General features: G+C 35.9%; 2 protein-coding genes and 1 long non-coding RNA gene across 12 annotated transcripts; 2 read left to right on the top strand and 1 right to left on the bottom strand.

Annotated features, from left to right (window-relative positions):
• Positions 1–772: 772 nt before the first annotated feature.
• Positions 773–20,476, bottom strand: LOC141377516 (uncharacterized). 2 transcript variants are annotated; one of them, XR_012389742.1, is made up of 4 exons: positions 20,092–20,476; positions 19,906–19,951; positions 11,751–11,874; positions 773–1,844 (listed from the first exon to the last, which is right to left on the bottom strand). It is a non-coding gene; the product is annotated as an uncharacterized lncRNA (long non-coding RNA). The 2 variants fall into 2 exon arrangements; XR_012389743.1 differs by having other exon boundaries at positions 19,906–19,986; positions 20,092–20,315.
• Positions 4,424–18,624, top strand: cpeb4a (cytoplasmic polyadenylation element binding protein 4a). 9 transcript variants are annotated; one of them, XR_012389411.1, is made up of 10 exons: positions 4,424–4,496; positions 5,318–6,489; positions 7,780–7,870; positions 8,868–8,891; positions 9,098–9,274; positions 11,445–11,534; positions 11,614–11,894; positions 13,314–13,428; positions 13,665–13,846; positions 15,613–17,640. XR_012389411.1 is itself a non-coding variant. In XM_005173113.6 (10 exons), exons 2-10 carry the CDS (start codon positions 5,380–5,382, stop codon positions 15,838–15,840), a joined length of 2,136 nt encoding a protein of 711 aa, XP_005173170.2. In that variant the 5' UTR covers positions 4,424–4,496; positions 5,318–5,379; the 3' UTR covers positions 15,841–17,640. The 9 variants fall into 9 exon arrangements, 4 of the variants coding, with proteins under 4 accessions (XP_005173170.2, XP_009289296.1, NP_001338649.1 ...); XR_012389412.1 differs by having other exon boundaries at positions 4,424–4,933; XM_005173113.6 differs by having other exon boundaries at positions 11,776–11,894.
• si:ch211-277c7.7 lies at positions 19,783–23,099 on the top strand. The gene is made up of 4 exons (NM_001346205.1): positions 19,783–20,197; positions 20,288–20,346; positions 20,429–20,537; positions 22,569–23,099. The coding sequence occupies exons 1-3, from the start codon at positions 19,894–19,896 to the stop codon at positions 20,534–20,536; spliced, it is 471 nt and encodes a 156-aa protein (NP_001333134.1). The 5' UTR covers positions 19,783–19,893; the 3' UTR covers position 20,537; positions 22,569–23,099.
• Positions 23,100–24,715: the final 1,616 nt, after the last annotated feature.

Here is a 24,715-nt window from a genome sequence, read left to right as displayed (position 1 = left end):
GCTCTCGACGAGGCACAGTGAGTGAATCAGTGGTCAATAAACACTACGCTGACCTCCCTTCAGAGATATTGACTGACCCTTCCAAGTTCCGAATTGCATTTTATGGCCACAAGTCCCATCAGTGCCTTTCTCCAATGTTTTTGATTGAATTATCTGATTTTCTATTTATAATACGTGTTCAACCCTGTTACAGTACAGAGAACCCAATGCTAGAATTGTCAATAACAGAGTAGAACTGATTCAAATTAAATTGAGGCTTTGAGAATCTTCAAACCTTGTCAAGCTAATAATTGACTGTATTTTCAATGATTCGTGAACTGAAAGATACCCACCATTACTATATGTCTACACTAGCGTCAAATTAGCATCTATCATGACTAAGGCGTCCTCCAAACTCAAAGTAAATCAAATATAAGCTAGACATTACCAGGAAAATAGCTTCAAAGTTTTTACCAGAGCAGCTTTGTTGCTCTGTGCATGACTCGTGAAGTGGATATTCAGTGCGAGAACAAAACTGACATTGTGCTCCTGCACAGTGTGTCTTTTTGCATTGCGTTTGGTGCATGTGTCTGTGTGTGTTATTGTTCATCCTCTTGCACTGTGACTCTCCGCTGCCAGGCCAAAGCAGAAGTTCTCACATGGCCAAAGCCTTTAGTCACATGGCCTGGGCATGTGCCACGCAGCGCTAGCAGTCAGTGCACACCAACACTAAAGCTTCTCCCCTTTAACACAGATAAAGGACAGTTTAAAAAAGAACAGAAGAGGGACTGAGACCTGTGGCCAAAAGCTTGAAGATTTTAATTGAAACCGAGAACATGAAAAAAAGACTGCAGGGGAATCGATGTGAGGAAACTGAGGAAGGTCAAAGGAGGAGAGAGAGAGAGAGAGAAAGAGAGAGAGAGAGAGAGAGAGAGAGAGAGAGATGAATTGCATGGTCATCTTCCCAGCTGTCCCTGTACATACACTGACATCGGCTTAGCTTTAAGCTACACATCAGGACAGACCGAAAGGGAGGGAGGGAGGGAGGGAGAGGGAAGTGTGTGTGTGTGTGTGTGTGTGTGTGTGTGCACGCATATCCTTGTGTTTTGTTAGTGTAACAGTGGAGAAACAAGAGGGAGGGGTCCTGTCCCAGCTGTTGCAGTGTTTGCACATGGTTTATGACACTGCAGTAGGCATAGCTCAATCCCTCCTCTAACACTGCTCACTGTTCACCCATAGTGGGTCTAAAATGTGCTGGGGGTCAAATGGGGACTCAGGAATTTGGGTTGAAGTGCTTCTGAATGATATAATATGATATAATATAATACCACTCTGAAATCGCATCTTAATTTTGCTAATTTTTGCATTTTAGGAATTTGCTAAACATTCTTGATTTGTGAAATCATGTCCTTCACATATTTAACCTTGAGGGTTAAATTTCAAAGCTTCAGTATTACTGTTGCCATGGAGGGATATTAATTGCTTTAGAAATCCATGCATGCAATATTACAAAGGCAATTGAATTATTTTTGTGACACCTTAAGCTTGCATTCTTTGACAAAGCTGAAATGTGGCTCACATCCTGTTCTTAAATCTTTAAACAGAATGTAAAATAACACAAAACTGAATGCATCAATTGGAGCGATGTCTAGCAGACGACTACAACGCAGATGTGTGAGACAGAACAACATTACTGTGAGCTACAAGTGAAGATAGTTGCCTTTTTAATCCTCTGAGCAGCCCCCTCTCTGTACTTGTCCTTCTGCAAGATGACCTTGCGCGCGGTATCTTGTGACAGACCCACAGACAGACTGATGAAAGGAAAGACCACAAATGGTTATTCAGGTCCTGGCTCTGCCTGGTTTCTGGGAAACAGAAAGTGAGTGATGTCAATGATGGATGCATTTTAAACACGGCTGATTCATTCTTGGCTGTTTATGGCTGATTTGCCTCTTTTTAAATACATGCCATAAAAAGGACTTAATATATTCTCAGTCGCAATGCAAAGGTGGACGATGTCTTGAACTATATAATTTATTAAACTGAGGTAATAAGCAATACTATTCTGTGAATGTTTATTTTTTATTTATTTTTAATGTTTTATTTTAATTTGAGAATTGATTCACCAAAATGTTTTCTCTTCCTCAGGTACATTGAGTAAAACAAATATATTAGAGCAGGCCTAAAATCAACATTATTTATAGTATTTCAACCCCCATCCTCTGCAGTTCTTAGCATGTTTACCGCATTCTGCAGTGTGAGCTTCCTGATGCACAAATGTGGTAATCTTTTAAATTATGTTCATTTTTAGCCAGTCTGTCTTTAAGATTCCAGGGTGCTCAATTTAATTTTACCTGCAATTTTGCATGATGTTTTGACTCTCAAAATGGCAATAGGTGTTGATTTGCATTTTATTAATTATGAATGCAACAGTTTTATTTAAGAATACCCTTTAATAATCTAAATGGAAAAAAGCCACAAAAATCATTTCTGCTGTGCATCTAGATAAACATGCAACATATGCTAAAGCTGCACATACAGTGCATAGCATAAATGAGTACACTCTATTTTGAAAATGAATATGTTCATCCATTTCTTAGTGAATATGGGTAATATATATATATATATATATATATATATATATATATATATATATATATATTCGCCGGGTCGACAACTTCTGCTCAGTTGGCGTTTCTGTGTGGAGTTTGCATGTTCTACCTGCCTTCGCGTGGGTTTCCTCCGGGAGCTCCGGTTTCCCCCACAGTCCAAAGACATGCAGTACAGGTGGATTGGGTAGGCTAAATTGTCCGTAGTGTATGAATGTGTGTGTGGATGTTTCCCAGAGATGGGTTGCGGCTGGAAGGGCATCCGCTGAGTAAAAACTTCCTAGATAACTTGGGGGTTCATTCTGCTGTGGTGACCCCGGATTAATAAAGGGACTAAGCCGACAAGAAAATGAATGAATGAATGAATGAATGAATGAATGAATGAATGAATTTTGGTGCATTTGAACAAAACATTTATTTAAAAAATATTTTAGTCACAGAACACCTTTAGAAATGGAAAGATTCATTCATTAAATTTTTTTCGGCTTAGTCTCTTTATTAATCTGGGATCGCCACAGCGGAATGAACCACCAACTTATCCAGCAAATGTTTTATGCCGCGGATGCCCTTCCAGCTAAAACCCATCTCCGGGACAAAATGGAAAGAAAATACATTTTAATTCATGTTAAAAAGTTACAAATTACAATATTTCAACAAAATTGTATATCTTTTTGTTTCTCTTGATTTTGCTACTTTTGAAAATGTTATTTAATATTTTTCTATAACATATAAATTTGGGTTACTAATTGTTGAACCATTATTGTGTGTTATTTTGTTAGATTGGCTCCAGATTTGGCTTTAGTACTGATTTAACTAATGTATATGCACAATATAATATTGCAAAGCTTCCTATAGAAAATATTAATTTAAATGAGAGCTTTGTGGTGGGGGGGGGGGGGGGGGTGTTCATATATGCTGAGCGCTGTATGTGGTTAATTTTGGACTGTGTAACTAAATGTTTTGATTCTCATTTGGTTAAACAGTCTAAATATTACATAAATTAGTCAGTGTACGTTAATCAAAAATGTGACAGACACAAAACGGTTGATTTAAGACAGCCATCCAGTGAATGACATCCACTGCTATAATTCAATGCTGCAGAGAAATGGATTGATTTGATCTGGTCCAGGCATGAATAGTCAAGCACTAAAACTCGATTACAGGCTGAAAATAGAAGCAGCTTACTTTAATGGGATTGCAGGCTGCAGTGAGCAGCAGAACTGGCCTACTGAAGGCATCCATGAGCCTCTAAACCCATCATTAAAAAGCTATAGACTGTGCCTGCCCATAAGTAAAAGCAGTGTGTGCAGGCTGAATGAATGTGAAGAAAAACAAGGCAGGAATCTGTACCGTCATCAGGCATTACTCTTTAAAACCTGACAGCAAATGTTTATTTTTCATTCAGTCAAGCATGTTGTTGTTTTTTCAAGCCAAGAAAATGCTTAAAATAATCTTTTAAAAAATATTTTCTGTTCTAACCCTTACAAATAATGACAAAGAGGTGCATTGATTCATTTATAGACCCTTTAAAGACATGTGCAGGCAGTCAGTATTCATTCTGCATATTATTTATTGTTATATATATATAGAGTTGTTTAGGAATGTGATCAATGTCAATCTAAGACAGCGTGTAGACTGCAAATATTTAAACATTTCAAACCGGTCGTATATGTATTTACATTCTGGGCAGGTACAGTCACCCTTCTCTCCATGATAGAAAGTAACTGGTTGAGAAGGAGGTGTGGTTGTGATTCTCAGTTCCAATCAAACACCGCGCATTCCCAAACTTGGGCGGAGATTCTACTATACAAGGGCGGGGTTAAAGACGGAAGTTCAACCGGATTGGTCGGTCGCTTGTAACACTCACAAACCATGGTCATCTGCAGCCTGTCCTTGCAACTTGGAAACGTAAGAAAACCTGTATCATTCTCAATGTTGATTCTGAACAGTCTTTAGCAAATCTAGCCAAAAAACGCGTCGAGCGTAAACTGTTGGCCGACGATGACGCGTGATCGTTTTATCCGCTGTCTTGATTAAAACGCCGACTGCGATGCACGGTGTCATTAAGCAAGCAGAACACGAACGCTGGCGTTTGCTGTGAGAGATCTAAAATAATCTAGCGTTGCATATGAAGCAAATGTATTAGAAATTCACCGAGTGTCTTTTGACATCGCACCCGTTGGATTTAATCGACGAGACACTGTAAATGTGAGAATTTATAAGGTAGAATTAGCACCGAGGGGGACACTACCCCTATCGCACATAGACTGAAACGTCATCAACATTTTCCTGTATTTAAATGGTTGAGAGAGAGGAGGTCATTGCTGAAATAAGGAAGAACGCCGGTAGGTCATTTGCTTTTACTTGAAACATTTGCGATGACAATGCTTTGAAAATGCGTGCGTGGAAATCCTCCATCAGCGGGCGTGCTGAATTATTAGATAAGGTGGCCTGTGTCATGATGGTTTGTCGTGATGTGTTTAAAGACGACCCCGTTTTGCTTTGTAGAAATGTTGTCGATGAAATCAACGGTGCACTCCCCTTGGCGTTTCTCAATGCAGCTTGTTTTCCTCCTTTATTCCATAAATATTGATTGCAAAATACATTGATCCATTATTTAACTGTGTTGCTTCTAAATGATGATCATAGATGTGAGTGTGGTGATGAACAGAATATGCACATAATGGTTGAATAATTTGATTCAAGCATTATTTTTTCTCTCACACTAGGGTATTGAGACAAACTGAGGGAATTAAGCACAAGTGAAGATTTACCTGATTAGGCTACATAAATGGGGGATTACGGCTTTCTGGTTAAAAACAACGCCGCAAACAAATCAGTTTTCCCAGTAAGAATCCATCCACAACTGCAGCATACGGTCCACCACCAGACCACTCCACCAAGCCCCCCAGCTTTCATCAGCAACAACAACACTACCAATGGTGGAAGTGTTGGGTCTGCTTGGCTCTTTCCAGCTGTGACGCCCCACTCTAACATGCAAGATGATATTTTGGAGTCTGAGATGTCCAAGGCTCCCCAATTGCAACAAGAGAGTCAGGAAGGACAAGACAAGCAAACACTCTCTCCGCCAGGTCACCAGGAACCACCAGGAATCATATCTGAGTTGGACAATGCCCTGCCAGAGGAGAATCAGCTGGAGAAGGGTACCATGGAGAATGCTAATGGAAAAGAGACGCTGCGGCTTGAATCTCCAGTGTTATCAGGGTTTGACTACCAGGAGACTACTGGAATTGGTACTCTGGCACAATCCAGTAGCTCTTCCTCGTCATCCCTCACCGGCTTTAGCAGTTGGTCCACTGCTATGCCCCCCAATCCCTCCACCTTGATTGAAGAGGTTGGCTTTTTCAATCAGGCTGCTACTACTAACAATGCTCCTCCTCCGCTGCTATTTCAAAGTTTCTCTCATCACACTAGCACAGGATTTGGGGGGAATTTCTCCCACCAGATTGGGCCTCTATCTCAACACCATCCATCTCCTCATCCCCACTTTCAACATCCTCATAATCAACACCGCAGGTCTTCTGCTAGCCCTCATCCACCTCCCTTCTCCCACCGCAGTGCTGCTTTCAACCAGTTGCCCCATCTGGGGAATAACCTAAGCAAGCCTCCATCCCCTTGGGGAAGCTATCAAAGCCCCTCTTCCACCCCTTCCTCGACTTCTTGGAGCCCAGGTGGAGGGTATGGAGGCTGGGGTAGCTCTCAGGGACGGGAATATCGCAGAGGAGGGGTCAATCCCCTCAACTCGATCTCACCTTTAAAGAAGTCGTTCCCAAACAACCAGACCCAAACGCAGAAGTATCCCCGCAACAACTCTGGCTTCAACACTAAACCTTGGATGGAGGATACCATAAACCGCAATGAAAGCATATTTCCATTTCAGGTAACTAAAACTTGATCTTTGCTAGCTGTGTGCTTTTGATGATTTTGATTGGGGACCATTGTTTGGAGTTAATTAGTTTGCAAATGTGTGTGTGTGTGTGTGTGTGTGTGTGTGTGTTGGTGATGAGATGAAAACAAATGTTGCTTTTTTTCTTTCTGCATTTGCTCCCTTTGGCCTAATCTAATCTGATAGTGACAGAGCGCTCATGTGGCCTTTTTGTTAGATAATATAGCTGTGATAGATCAAAGCTTAGATGAGTAAAGCTGTGCTGTTGCTCCACTTCTGGAAGCTGTGAATGTCACTGATATAAAAAGACATGGATGAGTGAGTCAAAGTCAGGGGATGGCACGCAGCACAGGCAACAGGAGGGGAACTGGAAATTGTGATTCTTAGTTAACCACTTATGTCAGCACAATTACCAATTATTCCAGATAAGAACTTTTTCATAAATACCAGGAACTTTTCAAAATGTAGTCAAAGAGGCCTCTGTGTCTGACAGTGGAGCACCCACAGATAATTTCATAAACAATATCTTGTGATTTGAATGTTTTCGGATTTTTAAGACATCATTTCTGAGCTATCTAGCAACTGTGGTACTGTAGCTTGTTGCTGGCATCGGTAAGCTTTACCTGTTACCAGTGAACTGAACTGCATTGTTATATGCTTTGGTACACAGCAAGATTATGTTCCTGCTCAAACCATGGTGGTAACAGTGAAAACGCTCACTGTTTCACATGCTCAGAGTGTCCTCCCAGTTCAGTTTGCTGCCTAATACCAAGAACAAACCTTGTATTGTGTTTGAAAGGCTTTTTCTCTTGGTAAGCACAGGGCTGTTGTGCTAAAACTCCCAAGGGCAAAAGTGCATTTCATCAAAATAAAAGATTTTGTTGTCAATCCAGGTTATGAGGGCACCCAAAATCAGGTGACCAGTGTAGAAATTGTTTGTTTTGCAAAATAAACAGATGTTACACCGAAAATTAACTTTTTCTTTAGGTGTGTAGGCTTAGTGAGCCTTCTACGATGATTTTATTTATCAAATGGCGCTAGTAATGTACATTTCAAACTGTGTCAGACATGAGCTGGATTGAAGGGATCTCGTGAACAAGCTAGATGCAGATTTAACTGATCCTGATGTTCAAGTTCTAAACAAAGCTATACGATTATGCCAGCAGCATGGTGTTTTGAAAACAGTTGATGTTTCTCAAAGTTCTTTGTCCGTTTTGCAAAATCTATTTATTAGTTAAGACTGAATGATGGGGTCTGATCACATATTCCTTGTCATTTTTGCAGGAGCGTAGCCGGTCTTTTGATGGTTTCAGCATGCACTCTCTAGAGAACTCTCTAATCGACATCATGAGAGCCGAACAGGATTCTTTGAAAGGTAATTTGGTAGTAGTCATTGCGTATACTGTAACTTATTTATTCAAGATAGATAATGTTTATTTTAACAAGTAAACATTGCATTTGATGATTAATCATTTGAATTTTTAGGCAAAGGCACAGAAACTTAATTGTCTTATCACTTGTTATAGAATAAATGAGTGCTATATATGTAAATGTATTTTATACATCCTGTATGGAAATGTAGATTTGGTAGCTGGATTTAGATAAGGTTTTTTAGTGCCCCATTTGAATATTTCAGTTTAGATCTAATATGCAATCTCATCTCAAGCACAGCAGTTTTAGTGTATTGTTTGTTCTCTTAAAGCATGTGTTAGATCAGATATACAGTTTTCAATTTATATGTGCTATATTTGTATCATATTTGCTGTATCAATGCTTGATTTACAGCCAAATAGAAACTGACATGCAAGCTACTGTAACCTTTTGCTGCATTTAAGTAACATACACATCTCCACTTTCTAAGTTACAGTTTTGTGATTTATTGATGCCATAGGATGAGTTTTTCAGAAAGCACAGCCACAGATGTGCACAAGGCATTGAAATGCTTTCTCAATATATCAACTAAGCTCCCTTCAGGATTTGAAGGCTAACCTAGGACAAACAGTAAAGAGTTTGACATGTAGTTTCTGCACAAACCTGGTTTGGTGTTTCCACACCTTTTATATATGCTAATGTAAACATTTTAGTCATAGTGAAACATAATATTAATGAATACTTAATTTAACAAAATATATTTAATTAAACCAAAAATGTGGTAAACCAAATTATATTGTATTTTCTTGTTCATAATAGGATAGCGGTTACCTTATGCTCTCCAATTGTGCTCTTAAATGTTTATAATATTGACTATTTTAATACTGGTAATAAATTTTACCAACAGTGTTTGGTAGCGTTTGACTATTTAATAGCATCTGATAGCAATTTCTAAGTGTTTCCTAATAAGACACTTTTATTTTGTCCTATTTGACATGCAGCAAGGAATTATGGGAGGCGACGAGGTAAAGTTCTCAGAATTACATTTAAATCTTTGATCTGTTGGTTCATGTCATTTCTTTTCAAGTTACAGCATGCCTTATGTTAAATTGTGTTGGTTGCCTAGGCAGGTCTTTTGTACTCTTGTTGTGTTTAGAGTCTTTGCTCATTGTATTCAAATGAGGAAGTGTATTAATTACACTGAATGGATTTTGGGGCTATTTTGTGGCAGGTCACTCATCATTGTTTCCCATGGAGGATGAGCGGAGTTATGGCGAAGATGAGAGGTCTGATCAGAGTCTGAGTGGACTGGGCTCACCACACAGTTTCCCTCACCAGAATGGTGAACGCATCGAGCGATATTCTCGCAAAGTCTTTGTTGGTGGTTTACCTCCAGACATAGACGAAGGTATTAAGAAATAAAAGGTGTCAGTCATACAAATAAATTAGCTCTAAAAAAACGATTGCAGTGTTATACTCAGTCAAAATATATTGACTAGTGTTTTTATATGTTAAACTGCAAAAAGACTATTTAAATATGAAGTCTGCATGTTAATGTCAATGGTGAGGTTTCACTTACTATATCCATATTCAAGCATGCTTGATGCTTTTAGCATTTTTACCATCTGTTGTCTGCCTTTATAAAGTGACAATGAATATTTACTGCTCTGAGTGTCACTATGTATAATTTGGCATCTTATGATGTTATATGTACACAAACACAAAAAATAATTTGCAGATTTACTTCTCTAAGTACTGGTAGTAATAATAAAATTAACAGGAATAATGGAGAATTTGAAAGTAGAGCTTCATAGGGTTTAAGTTGTCAAATTGAAGTCTCATGATTTGAATTAGCTGGAAATATTACCATTTATTTTAACCAATAAAAATGAGTCAGGGAAAATGTAAAGCTGGGGAAAATGTTTTTTTAATAAAAAAAAAACAAAACCTGAAAGCAAGCTGAATTTGACGAGAAAATAGACCAGATTTCATAGTGCCCTAATATATACAGTGCACCCAGAAAGTACTCATAACGCTTCACTTTTTCCACATTTTTTGTTACAGCCTTATTCCAAATTAGAATAAATTAATTGATTTCCCCAAAATTCTACATGTAATAACACATTGTGAAAAAAGATTTTTTGAAACAGTTGAAAATGTATTAAAAATAAAAAACTTGAAAGATCACATGTACATAAGTATTCACAGCCTTTGCTCGATATTTTGTTGATGCACCTTTGGTGGCTATTACAGCCTCAAGTCTTTTTGAATATGTTGCCACAAGCTTGGTACACCCGTCTTTGGGAATGTTTGCCCATTCCTCTTTGCAGTATCTCTCAAACTCCAACAGGTTGTATGGGAAGCAACGGAGTACAGCCATTTTCAGATTTCTCCAGAGATGTTCAATATGATTTGGGTCTGGGCTCTGGCTGGGCCACTCAAGGACATTCACAGAGTTGTTGTAAAGACACTTCATTGATATTTTGGCGGTGTGCTCTGGGTCATTGTCCTGCTGGAAGATGAAACATCATCTCAGTCTAAATTCAAGAGCACTCTGAAGCAGGTTTTCATTTAGGATGTCTTTGTGCATTGCTGCATTGATGATGAGCGGTGCCTGTTTTTCTCTGAACTCTTTGAAGTGAATGCCAGGCATTACGTTTAGTCTCATCAGACCAGAGAATTTTGTATTATGATCAGAATGTATCTTATGATCAGAGTTCTTCAGATGCTTTTTGGCAAATTCCAGGAGGGGAGTGGCTTCCGTCTGGCCACTCAACTATACAGGCCTGTGGTGAATTGCTGCACAGATGGTTGTCCTTCTGTAAGATTCTCCTCTCTCCACAGTAGAACGCTGAAGCTCACACAGAGTGACCATTGGGTTATCGATCACCTCCCTGACTAAGGTCCTTCTCCTTCGATTACTCTGCTTAGATAGCCGGCTAGCTCTTGGAAGAGTCTTGGTGGTTCCAAACATCTTCCACTTACAGATGGAGGCCACTGTGCTCATTGGAACTTTCAGAGTAGAAGAAATTTTTCTGTAACCTTTCCCAGCCTTGTGCCTCAAGACAATCCTGTCTTAGAGGGCTTCAGACAATTCCTTTGTCTTCATGCTTGGTTCGTGCTTTGACGTGTACTGTCAACCGTGGGACCTTATATAGACAGGTGTATGCCTTTTTCAAATCATGTCCAATCAACTGAATTTACCACAAGTGAACTCCAATTAACCTGCTGAAACGTCTCAAGAATGATCAGTGGAGACAGAATGTACCTGAGCTCAAATTAGAGCTTCACGGCAAAGGCTGTGAATACTTGTGCACGTGATTTTTCAGGTTTTTTATTGTTAATAAATTTGCAACAATTTAAAATATTTTTTCATATGTCATTATTATGGGGTATTGTGTGTAGAATTTTGAGCAAATTAATGAATTTAATGCATTTCTGTAACGTAAAAAAATCTGTGAAGCACTATGAATACTTTGTGTATGTACTGTGTTGTTTTTAATTTTATTATTATTTCTTTTTTATATTGTGCAGCAACCAAAACAAATTCTTCATATGTATTGTGTATGCAATTTCAGATGAGATAACTGCCAGTTTCCGACGCTTTGGACATTTGTTTGTGGACTGGCCCCACAAGGCAGAAAGCAAATCTTATTTTCCACCTAAAGGTGAGTTTCAGAATCATTTGCAAGGACTGCACACTGAATAAGAAATGAGTCATGCAGACATCAGCTTCTTTTGTTTCAGTTCAATTCTGTACTGCTAAGTGGGTGTGTAGATGGCAAACCCATTGTTTAAAGCTGAACTCAAGATGAATATCACCACTGGAAAAGCTGCAGGTCAAGGTTATTGTGAGTGACTGGTTGCTTTTTTTGCCTACATACTCTGAGTGAACCTGTTGTCTTTCAGGTTATGCGTTCCTCCTGTTTCAAGACGAGAGCTCAGTCCAGGCACTGATCGACGCCTGTATGGAAGAGGATGGGAAGCTGTATCTCTGTGTTTCCAGCCCTACAATCAAAGACAAACCAGTAAGATTCAATATGGAAGATTGTATATCCTTAGTATTTGTGATGAACCACAAAAAAAAAAAAAAAGAAGAAGAAGAGGAATATCAATTCACAAATTCAGTTCTTTTTTTTTTTTTGTTTTTTACAGCAGAAACGAATGCTATTATATTTGCTTTGGAATACATAGCCTATGAAACAATTTTTTTTAATCATAGATTCAAAGTCTTGTCTTTATGATTTTTAGTAATTCTCATCTGGAACTAGTGAAGATTTATCACACACTTTTAAAATTAAATTTTCAGTTAAAATTCAACTTGACAGTGATCACCCCAGGTACACGTCATGTGCTTAATTCAATGTTAAATGCTAAAAATCTGAGTTTGAATGCCCTTTTACATGACATTTATTGCCATACTATTGAAAGAAGCAGCAGATAGTTCACCTATCAGCCTAACACGCATCAATGATTCAGCATTTACAATTAACAATATAAAAGAGGTTTAATATGTATTAATTAGATTATGTTTTGTTTCGTCTGGTGTAAACAGTCAAAATGCTCATCAACGCAAATTGTGTTGTTAGGACACGGGGTTACAATGTAACCTGCTTAGCTATTGTTTACGCTCGTAATGTGTGTGTGTGTGTGTGTGTGTGTGTGTGTGTGTATATATATATATATATATATATATATATATATATATATATATATATATATATATATATATATATATATATATATATATATATATATATATATATATATATAATGCTAATTAATAACCTCATGTGGAACAATGAGTCTGTCTCTTCAGAGTCTGCTACTATCCACTGGAGGTCGCATTTGGTCACGGGCACATGTTCCTTTGAATGAATGAATGAATGCATGAAATGCGCTGTTTTCCACCAAGGCAACCCAGGGTGGTAAAATATAATGGGCTAAACTGGCATTGGGCGAGTTAAAAAGAACTAAAACCAAGATAGCTTTCTGGCATGGAACGCCCATTTTCAAAGCAGAGTATGTGACTTCAGCATTGTTTTTTTCGGATGAACTAGAATGTTCACTTGGCAAATTTCTTAAATATCTGCAAACATATTATTATGTTGTTTTATGCTTTAAAAGAGTCAAAAACTAACATGCAGCACCTTTTAATACTGTTAATCCAAATGCAGTTTAGAGTTTTTAGCAAAATAAATGTTAAAAGTTTAATATTTCTATCTGCAGACCGTATTCCTTTTTCTTACCATGACAATACAAACAAACCATCAGTAAAATATTAAAAGCCTGTTGTTCTGGTCCTATTTATTTTTAAGCTTCTGTGAAAGCAGTCGGAGCATTTTAAAGTGGAAAAAAAAACAAGCTTCATTGTTTTGATGACATTTCACTGGTGTTTGCTGTATAGAAAATGGCGAACTAATGGTTTTATGTTTGTGTATCTTTAGGTCCAGATACGACCCTGGAATTTGAACGACAGTGATTTTGTGATGGATGGCTCTCAGCCCCTTGACCCTAGAAAAACAATCTTTGTTGGGGGAGTTCCACGACCTCTACGAGCTGGTTTGTTTGGCTTCCAGATATTTCCAGGAACTGTCAAAAGTTTTCTTTTTAGTTAACACAGTAAATCCAATCTATTTGTTTCAGACCATGTGAAGTCTAGTACATTTAAATGTTTTCATGTTGTTGTATACTGATTTTTACATTATGCACTTGAAATTGTTTTAAAAGCCATTTTAAATGTGATTCTTCCACTTATTATAATCCTTTTTTTTTCAATTGTTGTTTTTTCATCACAGTGGAACTGGCGATGATTATGGACCGACTGTATGGCGGGGTGTGCTATGCTGGCATTGACACAGACCCTGAGCTGAAGTATCCAAAAGGGGCTGGACGGGTGGCCTTCTCCAATCAGCAGAGCTACATTGCTGCTATCAGCGCTCGCTTTGTGCAACTGCAACATGGAGAGATCGATAAACGGGTGAGAGTGGGGGTTAGAGCTTAAAGCAATGTAATTTATGCAAACTGATATAGTCAAGCCCTTTTTGCTTAACTTCTGCTAGTTCTTCCTTATATCAAATTTCAGCTCCATCTACCACAGATCTGTTCACCTGATGTAGCTATTTTTCTATTCTCTGAATCTCTCTGTGTGATCAGATCGTTCAGTTTAGTTTTTGTGAAGTAGTCAGCATTTATTGCTCAGCAATCCATTTTCAAATGGGTGTATGTCTGGTTCCTAAGGTTACTCTATTAAAATATTTCAATTTAAATGAAGCCACAGAACAGTTGTTTTGTTTATTTGTTACTATTTGAATAATTACTTTGAAAAAAAAAAAAATCCCATCTTAGTTTTTTTCTGGCTAAAAAAGATGGATTGTTTACTGTAAATTACATTTCATAATGCATTGCAACTGTTTACTTGTTTAAATTGGGAGTGTCAAACTCAAATTAAGTTGAGAGAGTGTCCCCATGTACTGGCTGAATTTGTTAAACTTTAGTGCTTACAGTAACCACCATCATTTACTCATTTATTTTCTTTACGGCTTAGTTCCTTTAACAATCCAGATTCGCCACAGTGGAATGAATAGCACATGTTTTGCACAGCGAATGCCCTTTCAGCTGCAACCAATCTCTGGGAAATATCCACACACACTCATTCACAACCACACACTACGGACAATTTAGCCTACCCAATTCACCTGTACCGCATGTCTTTGGACTGTGGGGGAAACCGGAGCACCCGGTTTATAAAGTTTAGTTTTGTACGCGAGGCATTATAGGGTCACTAACTGCATTTTAATACACTTCATATAGTGGATGTTCATAGACTGGACGTGTATCTTGCATATACATTGCTAAAACCACAATTATTATATTCTAGCAGACATTAGCTTTGCTTCCATCCAAAGATGTTAATTAAATTTATGCACATAACTGGAATATTGCATAAAAGACGTGCAAATAAAGCAGCGTTTTCATCCAATGAGTCGAAGAACAAAATTGTCACTTCCTGAGTAACTGGTGCCAAATATAAAAAGTAAAAACAGAATTTACTGTGGTAGGAGAAGCTGCATGAGTCTTTTTATTATTTAATAAATGACTCCGAAGACTGTATGCCGACACACAATGAACGCGTGGTGGCATTTAAAGGCGTCAGACGCAGAGCACAGACACTCTTGACAATTCTGGAGGTAATTAATAATATCATAACACTAATACTGAAATGGTTCAGGCGTTTTAGAATGACCAAAACAACATTTCAGATGTTTTACAATGTGCTCGGCCTGCTGAATTGTCCATTCACACACATTTTAATCATCACATGATATATATAACAAAATAGTTTTATTTTTAATGTACATACTGAAATGTGTTTCGTAAAAGTGTTTCCATCATAGTTTATGCACATCTTTTCTTATAGAATAAAAAGTTGATCCTCCACATTTATGCGCATGTTTTTTTTATGTGCTTTTTCAAAATGTATGTGCATCTTGCTATTTTCATCATAGCTCCTCCTTTTCTGTTGTAAGCTGTGCCTCAAAATATTGCAGAGAACGAATTTTTTTTTTAATGAATTTTTTTTTTTTATATATATTTTTGCTTGAATAATTTTCCATGGGCCATTTAAGATACCTTGTTTGACACCCCTGGTTTAAACGGATTATGGTCTTCATTCTTTTGTTCTTCATGGTCAGGACTAGCCTGCTACTGCATTTTTGCTAAGCTAAAAGTGTCTGCCTTTTCCAGGTGGAAGTAAAGCCATATGTACTGGATGACCAGCTGTGTGATGAGTGTCAGGGCACGCGTTGCGGGGGCAAGTTCGCTCCGTTCTTCTGTGCTAATGTCACTTGTCTTCAATACTACTGTGAATACTGCTGGGCAGCCATTCACTCGCGTGCCGGACGTGAGTTTCACAAGCCTCTAGTGAAGGAGGGAGGAGACCGGCCTCGCCACATCTCCTTCCGCTGGAACTGATCCGGGACGTCAAGGCTGTGCTATTCGTATACATGCACTTTTCATTTTGCTAAGTCCTTTTTATTTCGAGTTCTTTTTTAAGTCTAAAAAATTGTATTTATTCTTAAGTTTTTAATTTTTTTTGCAGAAGAGAATGCTAAAAGAAAATGGTGTAATCCTGATTTTTGTTGAAAAGCTACATTGGTGCGCATGAAGACTTGAATGCATTAGATTTAAAAATATAGATGTTTAGCCTGACTTGACTCTGAATTACTGTTCTATCTTTATTCTCTCGGAGCCTCATCTTCTGTTCGTAATGGGTCACATTTTCACTTGAAGGCTATTCACAAAGAGGCTGGAAATGTAAGGATTCAAGTCTCGTTCATATGACTTTAATGTTGAGGTTTGCTATTTCAATGACTAATCTTAAATGGTTGCATGGCAAATACGGAATCTTCTAGTTACTCCTTTCAAACAAACGCATAGTAGCAGCTTGCAAAAGACCACAAGCTATCGTACGAATGATATAAAATGACATATTTTTCTTTAAGGGGTCTATTCAGGAATGATTATGTGGACTGGTTCTAACATGCAGATCTTTGTGATTTAGCAGGAAAATGATGTAGTTGTCAAAATCCTTTAGAGGTTGTTCTCCTAAATGCTCAGACACAGGCTTTCCAATCCTGTAGCATTATATACAGATTGCTATTAAACTACATCCAAGATACCTGTAACGTAATCAAGCGTAGATGACCCTGAGGCAGGTTAAAGGACAGTAGAGATGCAGTGATAAAAGCTGTGACTGTATGTTGTGCTTGGTGCGCAGGATTTTAGTCAGGCAAACCAAAGATGAGCCTTAGAGATATCCTACTGTCTGTGGTTATACAATGAAGATTATATAAATATAATATATACATCTACAGGATAGAAAGTTTAAAAATGTAATTGGTTTGACGGATTAAAAACATAATTCTATTAACTTAAGTATTTATGATTCTTGTAATGGTTATGGCAGTAACTTTGGCTCATTTGTCAGGGATTTTGTGCTAAAAGCTAACTCAGTGTCGTAGTATTTGCTAATGAGAAATTACCTTGTGTTGCATTGATGATAGTGTTTTACTGCATGGGTTTTGCCATGGGTTCATTGGTGTTCTAACTGAGCATTGCAGTAGCTGAGCACATTTCAAAGAATTTGAAAAACAAATATTATTTTTTACATGGTCTGCTGATTTTTGTACTGTGTTTTATAGCTAATTATTTTGTCATGGACGTAAAACCATTATGCACTACTTTTCTAAATATTGTTTTTCAAGTCACTTTTTTCCACAAATGGAAAGTCCTTTTGTGATAACTTTTTTTTTCACTTGTTGAATATAGATTTTGTACCTTTTGTTACTAAGAGATCTGGTTATAACGCAAGCGCATACCTTAAAGAAAAGAAAATGCTAATATAATTTTGTTTAGGTTTCTATGTATTTACGTGCTGAAATCCCTAGATTGTCGCATATATGAATATATATATATTTAGGTGACTGTATTGTTGAAACTAATATCTAATATTTGCAAAATGCAAACAGTGTTCATTTCTGTCTTAATGGGCAAAGTAAATAATCTAGCATGACACAAATTCCTTAAAATGTGTGGTACATGTAGAAAAACAAATATATACCTATCTGGTACCTACCCGTTATCAGTTATGAGAATGATGATAATCCCTCATTATTGGCTTTAGAAAATAATTAACAATGTAAATTAGAGTAATGTTAGGATGCACCTTGTATCACAATAATGAATGTTCCATATTAAAAATATTAATGTTTACTGTTGTGTATAATTCAGAGAGGCAACAAGGTAAAGTTAATTCAGTAGGTACGCATGAGCTAAATCTAAGTTATGGTTTCATTCTTTTAATAGTAGTTTAATTTCAAACCTTTTGCCATGTTGTGGGAAACATTTAGCCACATTTTCAGTTGTGTACCTTCCCCATGCACAAACGGTGCATAACCCATGTTACTGTATTTACTAGTTGACAAAAAGAGGGTGATTAGTCACGTATTGATTCAGGGTTTACTTGAAAACACTTTCAAAATATTGACAGTGAGATCTGTGCAATACTTTTCCCCCAGAGACCTACTTTTAATATAAACTACGTGCAAATCCATTACTTCTACACCTCAAGAACCCTCCTTCAGCCATCATATCCTTTATCGTTCTCTGATTTATACCGTAAAAAAAGAACTACTTAATATATATATATATATAGGTGTTTTTACTTTTATGTATTCACATATTTTCCTACTTGAGTTCATGCTACTGTGATTACAAACTATGTAAATATTAAGTGAATAATGTTTTGACCATTTACTGATATATTTTTAATTGGAATGTAATAATTGTCATTTTGATTATAGTTTTTGATCAGTACACTTAGATTTTCTAGTTTTAATAATCACTATATTGTGCTTCATGTCTACAGAAGGATAAGAAACAAAATATCAGAAAACTATCTATGTAACTGCTTATTTAAATTTACATAGTTTATAACTGTGTATGGGAAGGTGTATTTATCAATAGATTTTTATAAGAGGAATAATTTTTTTGCTATGTCATTTCTAAGTTTTAATTTTTATATTTTAAATCCATATGGAGTTATGTAAAGAGAAAAAAATATCATTTTATAGTTGGGTTAGTCATACATGTGCTTTGGTAGTTGAGTCTTGATTATTTGCGGTTAAATATTTATAACAGAATGCTTAAAGTATTTGTAATGTGAAATGTTGAATGAATAAACTTGATTGCAGGAAATGACGTGGGTCTCGTCCATTTAAAGGAATGGAACATGGTAGAAAAATGTACCTGTAATTAATGTTAATTTAACTCAACCTTCAAAAGTGTAAGGCATCATCTTTTGATAGAGCGCAGTTGGAAATGCATTAAGCTGCTGGCACGTTGTCTGAGAATGGGGTCAACCCTATTTTTAGCTTCTTTGAGGCAGCATGCAAAAACAACATTATGATTATGATGAGGACAAAACAGTGAGACCTTGATTCTGGAATTACTGAGATTGATTATTTGTACTATAATGTAAGGCCATATTAATGGATCTTTTATGAAGGTATGCATGAGATATGCAAATTGGTACTTCTAACGCAATACTGGCAGCCCTTTGTGCTATAATGCACATTATTTTATATGTGTGTATATATAAAAACTGAGTTTATATTAAATCTGAATAAGGTTTTTAATGCAGGCACTAAAGGCCGCCTTCACCATTATTGCAGATGGAAAAAGCGCCCTCTGGCGTGACTTTTGTTAATGCATAAAAACAAGTGAACATCCATTTATAATTATTTTTATGTCCAAATCAATTATATTGCAGTTTGATTTGATTTATAATAAGGTTTATCAAACAATCTATGTACTACGTTCGTTGTGTTAATCAAAATAACATTTTGTTATTTAGATTAGTATCTCGACTGATTTTTTTTTTAAGTAAATGTTAAATATTTTGTGATTTTTATTTTTCATAACTCAACATATTTCACAATTCATACCTATTTACAATACTTTTCACTGAGAGCCTATTTAATAAATTACAATTGCTTGAATGGTGAAAAGGCAGCACAAAATTAGTGTGTTAGGAAATATAAAATGAAAAGAATTTCATAATTCATCAGTGTGTCGTCATAAAGCATGAAACATGCCACTGGAAACATATTTGATGTAAAACTAATGGGGAGTTTTATGTAACGTTAAATGAACAATGGAACAAAATGACAGAAAAACAATTAATTGCGTAACGTTACATATTCTGTCTCTGCCACAATTAAGTCGTGGATCTGAAACAAAATAATATTTGATAACATTTGTGGACAAATATCGCTTATTAATGAACTGTTATTTTTGCATTTACTGCTCCTTTAAGGGCCTACAGTATAGTAGCGTTTGTGCCGCCATTTTAATACATGATAGTACTGTTGATTAACTCGTGACCTTTCTAAGAAACTTCTGTCCCTTTTCTCAACACGCGAACTACTTTATTTTGTAAAGTCAAGATTTGTGTCGCCGTTTAAAATGTCAACTTACCGTAAACTGCTTTACACACCGCTCTTTGGTTCTCAGCCGTTCCAACCTGACAAGAAAACAGGACGAAACGGAGAAAACAAACTGAGAAAGAAAATGAACACGATGACTCAAGAGGGAACTCCACTTATGTTTGACACTAGTCCTGAAATAACACCATGCTTTTCAAGAAAGGTGAAAATACACCACCTTTTGAGGGTTTACTCGAATGTGGGGATCTCGAAGAAAAAGTCGTCGGTTAATCTGAGAGAATCTAACGGCAGAAAACCACAGCGCGCCAGACATACAGCGAGAGGTCTGTGAGGTCAAACAACACATTTTGCATAACGTTACTCTGTTAATGTACAGAAACGTTAGAATATAAATGTGCTTATGCTTTTTGTAGAGCCATTATCTGATGATTTTGTGTTTCCGTCAAGAAGGACTCGAAGCGAAAATAAAATGGTGGGTTTAGTACGATTTCAGAGATTTACGGCATTTTATTTTTGTGACCTGTTTCTTTTCTTTTTTTTTACCTCATTGTCAGGCCCAAACAAAACAGGATGTGTTGAGGACGATCAAGAGAATGGTAGAGGAGAACAGGGTCACCAGAGTGCGATTACTCGCCTTGAGGCAGATGAGCAGAAGCAAATGAGGTTTGCATTTGTCTGCAGGAAAAAGTACATCATAAAAACTAACTTGCGTCAATGTTTGCACACCCTCATGTTTCACGCCCGTGTGATTAATTTTTCTTTTCATGAAACAAAAAACAGCATTTTTAGAGTCTTCATTTGAACTACGTGTTAATATTTATTTTTCGTGGGGGAAAAAAAAAAAAAAAAAAAAAAAAAAAAAAAAATATATATATATATATATATATATATATATATATATATATATATATATATATATATATATATAGCCTAAAAATTAAAACAGCTAGAATAAGTCTGTAGGTATTTGTGTTTAGGCTCTATGATTATGTGCATATGATTTTGGCTCAGTTATAACAGACTAAAGTTTATGTTTAAGAAAAAGCTGTGTAAAGAAAATGTTGAGAATAAAATATTGACCATAGTTATCTTACTTTTTTGTTTTACCTGACATTAATATATTAATTAATATTTAATACAGTGGAAGTCAGAGTTATTAGCCTTCCTAAATTATTAGTGCCCTTGTTTATTTTTCCTCAGTTTCTGTTTAACGGAGAAAAGATTTTCTTAACACATTTCTAAACATAATAGTTCTTAATAACTCATTTTTAATAACTGATTTATCTTTACCATGATGACAGTGCATAAATATTTTATTAGATATTTTTCAAGACACTTCTATACAGCTTAAGGTTAATTAACAACTAGGTGAACTAGGCAGGTTAGGGCAATTAGGCAAGTTTTTGTATAATGGTGGTTTGTTCTGTAGACTATCGGAAAAAATATATAGCTTAAAGGGGCTAATGATTTTGACCTTAATAATGTTTTTTTTTTTAATTAAAAACTGCTTCTAGCCATTTATTTATTCTAGCCAAAGTAAAACAAATGAGATTTTACTCCAGAAGAAAAAAATATTATCAGACAAATTGTGAAAATTTTCTTGCTCTGTTAAACATCATTTGGAAAATGGGTGTGGTTTAATAATTCTGATTTCAACTGTATATATTAGTCTTAAGCCTTTAACTGCCTGCTCTACCAAATGGTTGACTATATTTTGACTGTTTTAAAAAACGACTGTTAAAGTCATTTAAAGGATGACTTTTAAATAATGGTTTACACGCAGCATTGTTACAAAACAAAAACAAACAAACAAACTACTGTTGCACTACTACAATTAATTTGCTTTTGTTTTTTGGTAATAAACAATAACAAAAAAAAAAACAAGAAAACATGTTACCGGATGTCCGCGAGGTTTAAAAAAGTATTAAAAGTTGATAAATCAATGTAGAGAAATTTAAGGCCCTTAAAAAGTATTAAAAAGGCTATTTTGCATGGTATTAAATTTTGTATAATTTTTGATTGTGTAATGTATGGTTGTATACTAAAGTTTGCATGAATTAAAGCTGTGAATATCAGGATGTTGTGTAATTATGAAATCAATAAAATCCCACTATAGATTTAGCTAAAATCAATAGATTTTGTTTCAGTATATAAATAATGTTTTAGTTCTAGATTATTTTCTTACATTAATATTTAGTAAAATATACAGTAAGTTAAAAACTTTCCAGTGTTTCCGGTTGAAAAGTGGTTATAAGGTCTTTAGGAAAGAGTCTTAAAAAAGGCCATAAAATGTATTTAATTTTACTTTCTGATTCCTGTATATACTCGGAGTTAAATGAGAATCTGAAATATTTTATGGCATACTTCAAAAAATAAATGATTCAATATTCAAAAATGTTTTATTTTGATTGTTTTTAAATAAACTGGTCTTACACTTCATATTTTCAGATTTTTCATAGTATATGTATTAATTCCGTCACTTTTACCATAAACCGACATATCAACCATTTGGTAGAGGCTGATATTTGAGAAATTATGAGATGTGTTGAAAAAATGCATTAGTGTTAACTAGCGACATTAGGAGTTAAATGCAGTCCATTTTTTTTCTTGGTGGGGCAGTTAAAGGGTTGACAAGGCCAAAATACTTATGTTAATTAATTTAATTTTAATTTGTGTTCCATATTTCATTTTTAGGTGGTACCACATGAAAAGAACATTAAAAAGGAAAAGACATTCCTCTGTGTACATGCCAGTGCCTTTTGTAAGCTAGAGAGGGAATTTGTTGATCCTTTAACTTTCTGTTAATTGCTCTAAAAAAGTCAATATATGTTACACATTTTCAGAACTAAATTAAATGCTCTGGAGGAAACTAGTATGTCTGACAGATCACCACTAGATGGTGATATTTCCTAAATTAAGAGCAGCTGAAGAAATTGGTTTGAGGTTCACATTAAAATATTTATTTATTTATTTATTTATTTATTTATTTATTTATTTATTCACTTGCAATTGTAAGTATTTTAGAGGTAATTTATTATCTTTTCAATATTTATTGATAAGTATTTATTGATTTTTATATGTAGACCTATATTTTGGGCTAATTCATGCCAGTAATTCAAGTAACTTAACTTTTAATGACTGTGTTCACCCATAAAATGCTGATTTAACACTTCAGTGTTGCTGTGAATATTTGTTATGGTGTTGACCACATTGTGTTTGTTGCTAGTTGCTTGTTTAAAAAAGTAAATTTATTAAAATACTGATTGTCTATCATCATTACATCTATTTATTTTTATTTGCTTCTGGAGGATCAAAACATGCTGAAATCAATCATCACTAAAGATTTAACCAACAAATAAAAATAAATTGCATTCGATTTCCATGGTAGAAGTAGATCAACATGTTGCTTGTGCAGGTTGTGGGTTTGTGGCATAAGACATCTAATAGAGAAGCTTTTATCAAGAACATGACCTCAGACATTTAAATTGAGACATATTAATCATGTTGTCAGACCAAGTCTGTATAATGAGCAATAAACCCCAAGCTTGATTTCAGACAATGATGCTTATAGTTTAGGCCCCTCTCCTGGGCGCCTGCGATGATTATGTGTTTTCTTTGAGCATCAGCTAAATAACAGTGGGTAGATCTCTAAGATTAAATACAGGTTAAATGCAACTACTGTAAATGTTTGTTGTAGATTAGGATCAATTTTAGAACTCGAGCAAAAAAAAAAAAATGATGATGCTCAGGGATGTTTAAATTTCTAACAATAACCAGCTAAACATGTATTTCACAGATAGCAGTAACAAAGTGACCCTCTCACAATGAATCAGCATTAAATTCAAAGAAATATGTACAATCAAACTGCCATGAAGTGGTAAAATAGGTATATATAAAAAAATCGACAGCTCAGAACAATGAGCCGCAGTTGTCCGTGACTGCGTGACATTCTGGCCTTGCACATTTGATACGGATTCCAACACTGAATTAAGCTGTAATTATTTTCACCACCGGGCTCATTTAGGTTCATGTGTTGAAACATGCTAAACAAGTGGAGCCACACCTTCTCTTTAGCGTTGTTATGAGTCCATAGCCACAAGCAAGGGTTGCTTAATGCAATTTTCATAATGATTTGCGGATAAACAGGGAAAACACAAATTATCTCTCAAAGGATAAGATAGACCACACTGCATCAATGTACACAACAGCACTGTAGGATAATTACAGTTTTTCTATACATCTGTCTTATTTTTTTCTGTTTAATTTGCTTTATTTTTATGTAATCACATCATTCATGTATTGCTGGGACAGCAGATACGGAATCTTCTGTAATCAGCTCTGCTTCATGTTCCCTTTGAATTTAGCTTTGTTGGCTCATTAACTTCAGTACAGTGCCGTTTTTCATTTTCTCCTCTCTACATTACAATTAAGCTATTTATCATTTTTTTCCACGTCTTTGGCATTCAGATTTAATATATTGTGTTTAATGACACATTTATGTTATAATGAGCTCCAGTAGACTGATAGAATCTCTATACTGTTTTGTCTTCGGCTCTCGACCTTGCAGAAGCTTGATGCGGTTGAATGTGCACAAAGACAATGACAGTGATTCAGCTTTACTGTGCCACGCACACCTTATGCTACTTTTGCACATTTTTCCCCTCACAGCCTATTTCCTTTTTAACTACACAGCATCCATAATTGATGAAACACCTCCATCTGAACAGCTGGAATTAGTTCTGAGGCTAAAAAACAGTTTGAGGCATACAGGAGTTATCATAGTTAATCTTTTGGTGCAGTTTTTTTTTTTTACATGAAAGGTGTACTTTGAAAAGACTCAT

Source organism: Danio rerio, chromosome 14 (genome assembly GCF_049306965.1).
Source record: "Danio rerio strain Tuebingen ecotype United States chromosome 14, GRCz12tu, whole genome shotgun sequence".
In the NCBI taxonomy this organism is placed as follows: Eukaryota; Metazoa; Chordata; class Actinopteri; order Cypriniformes; family Danionidae; genus Danio; species Danio rerio.
Note: the sequence above shows the minus strand (reverse complement) of the source record. Positions and strands in the feature narration are given on the sequence as shown.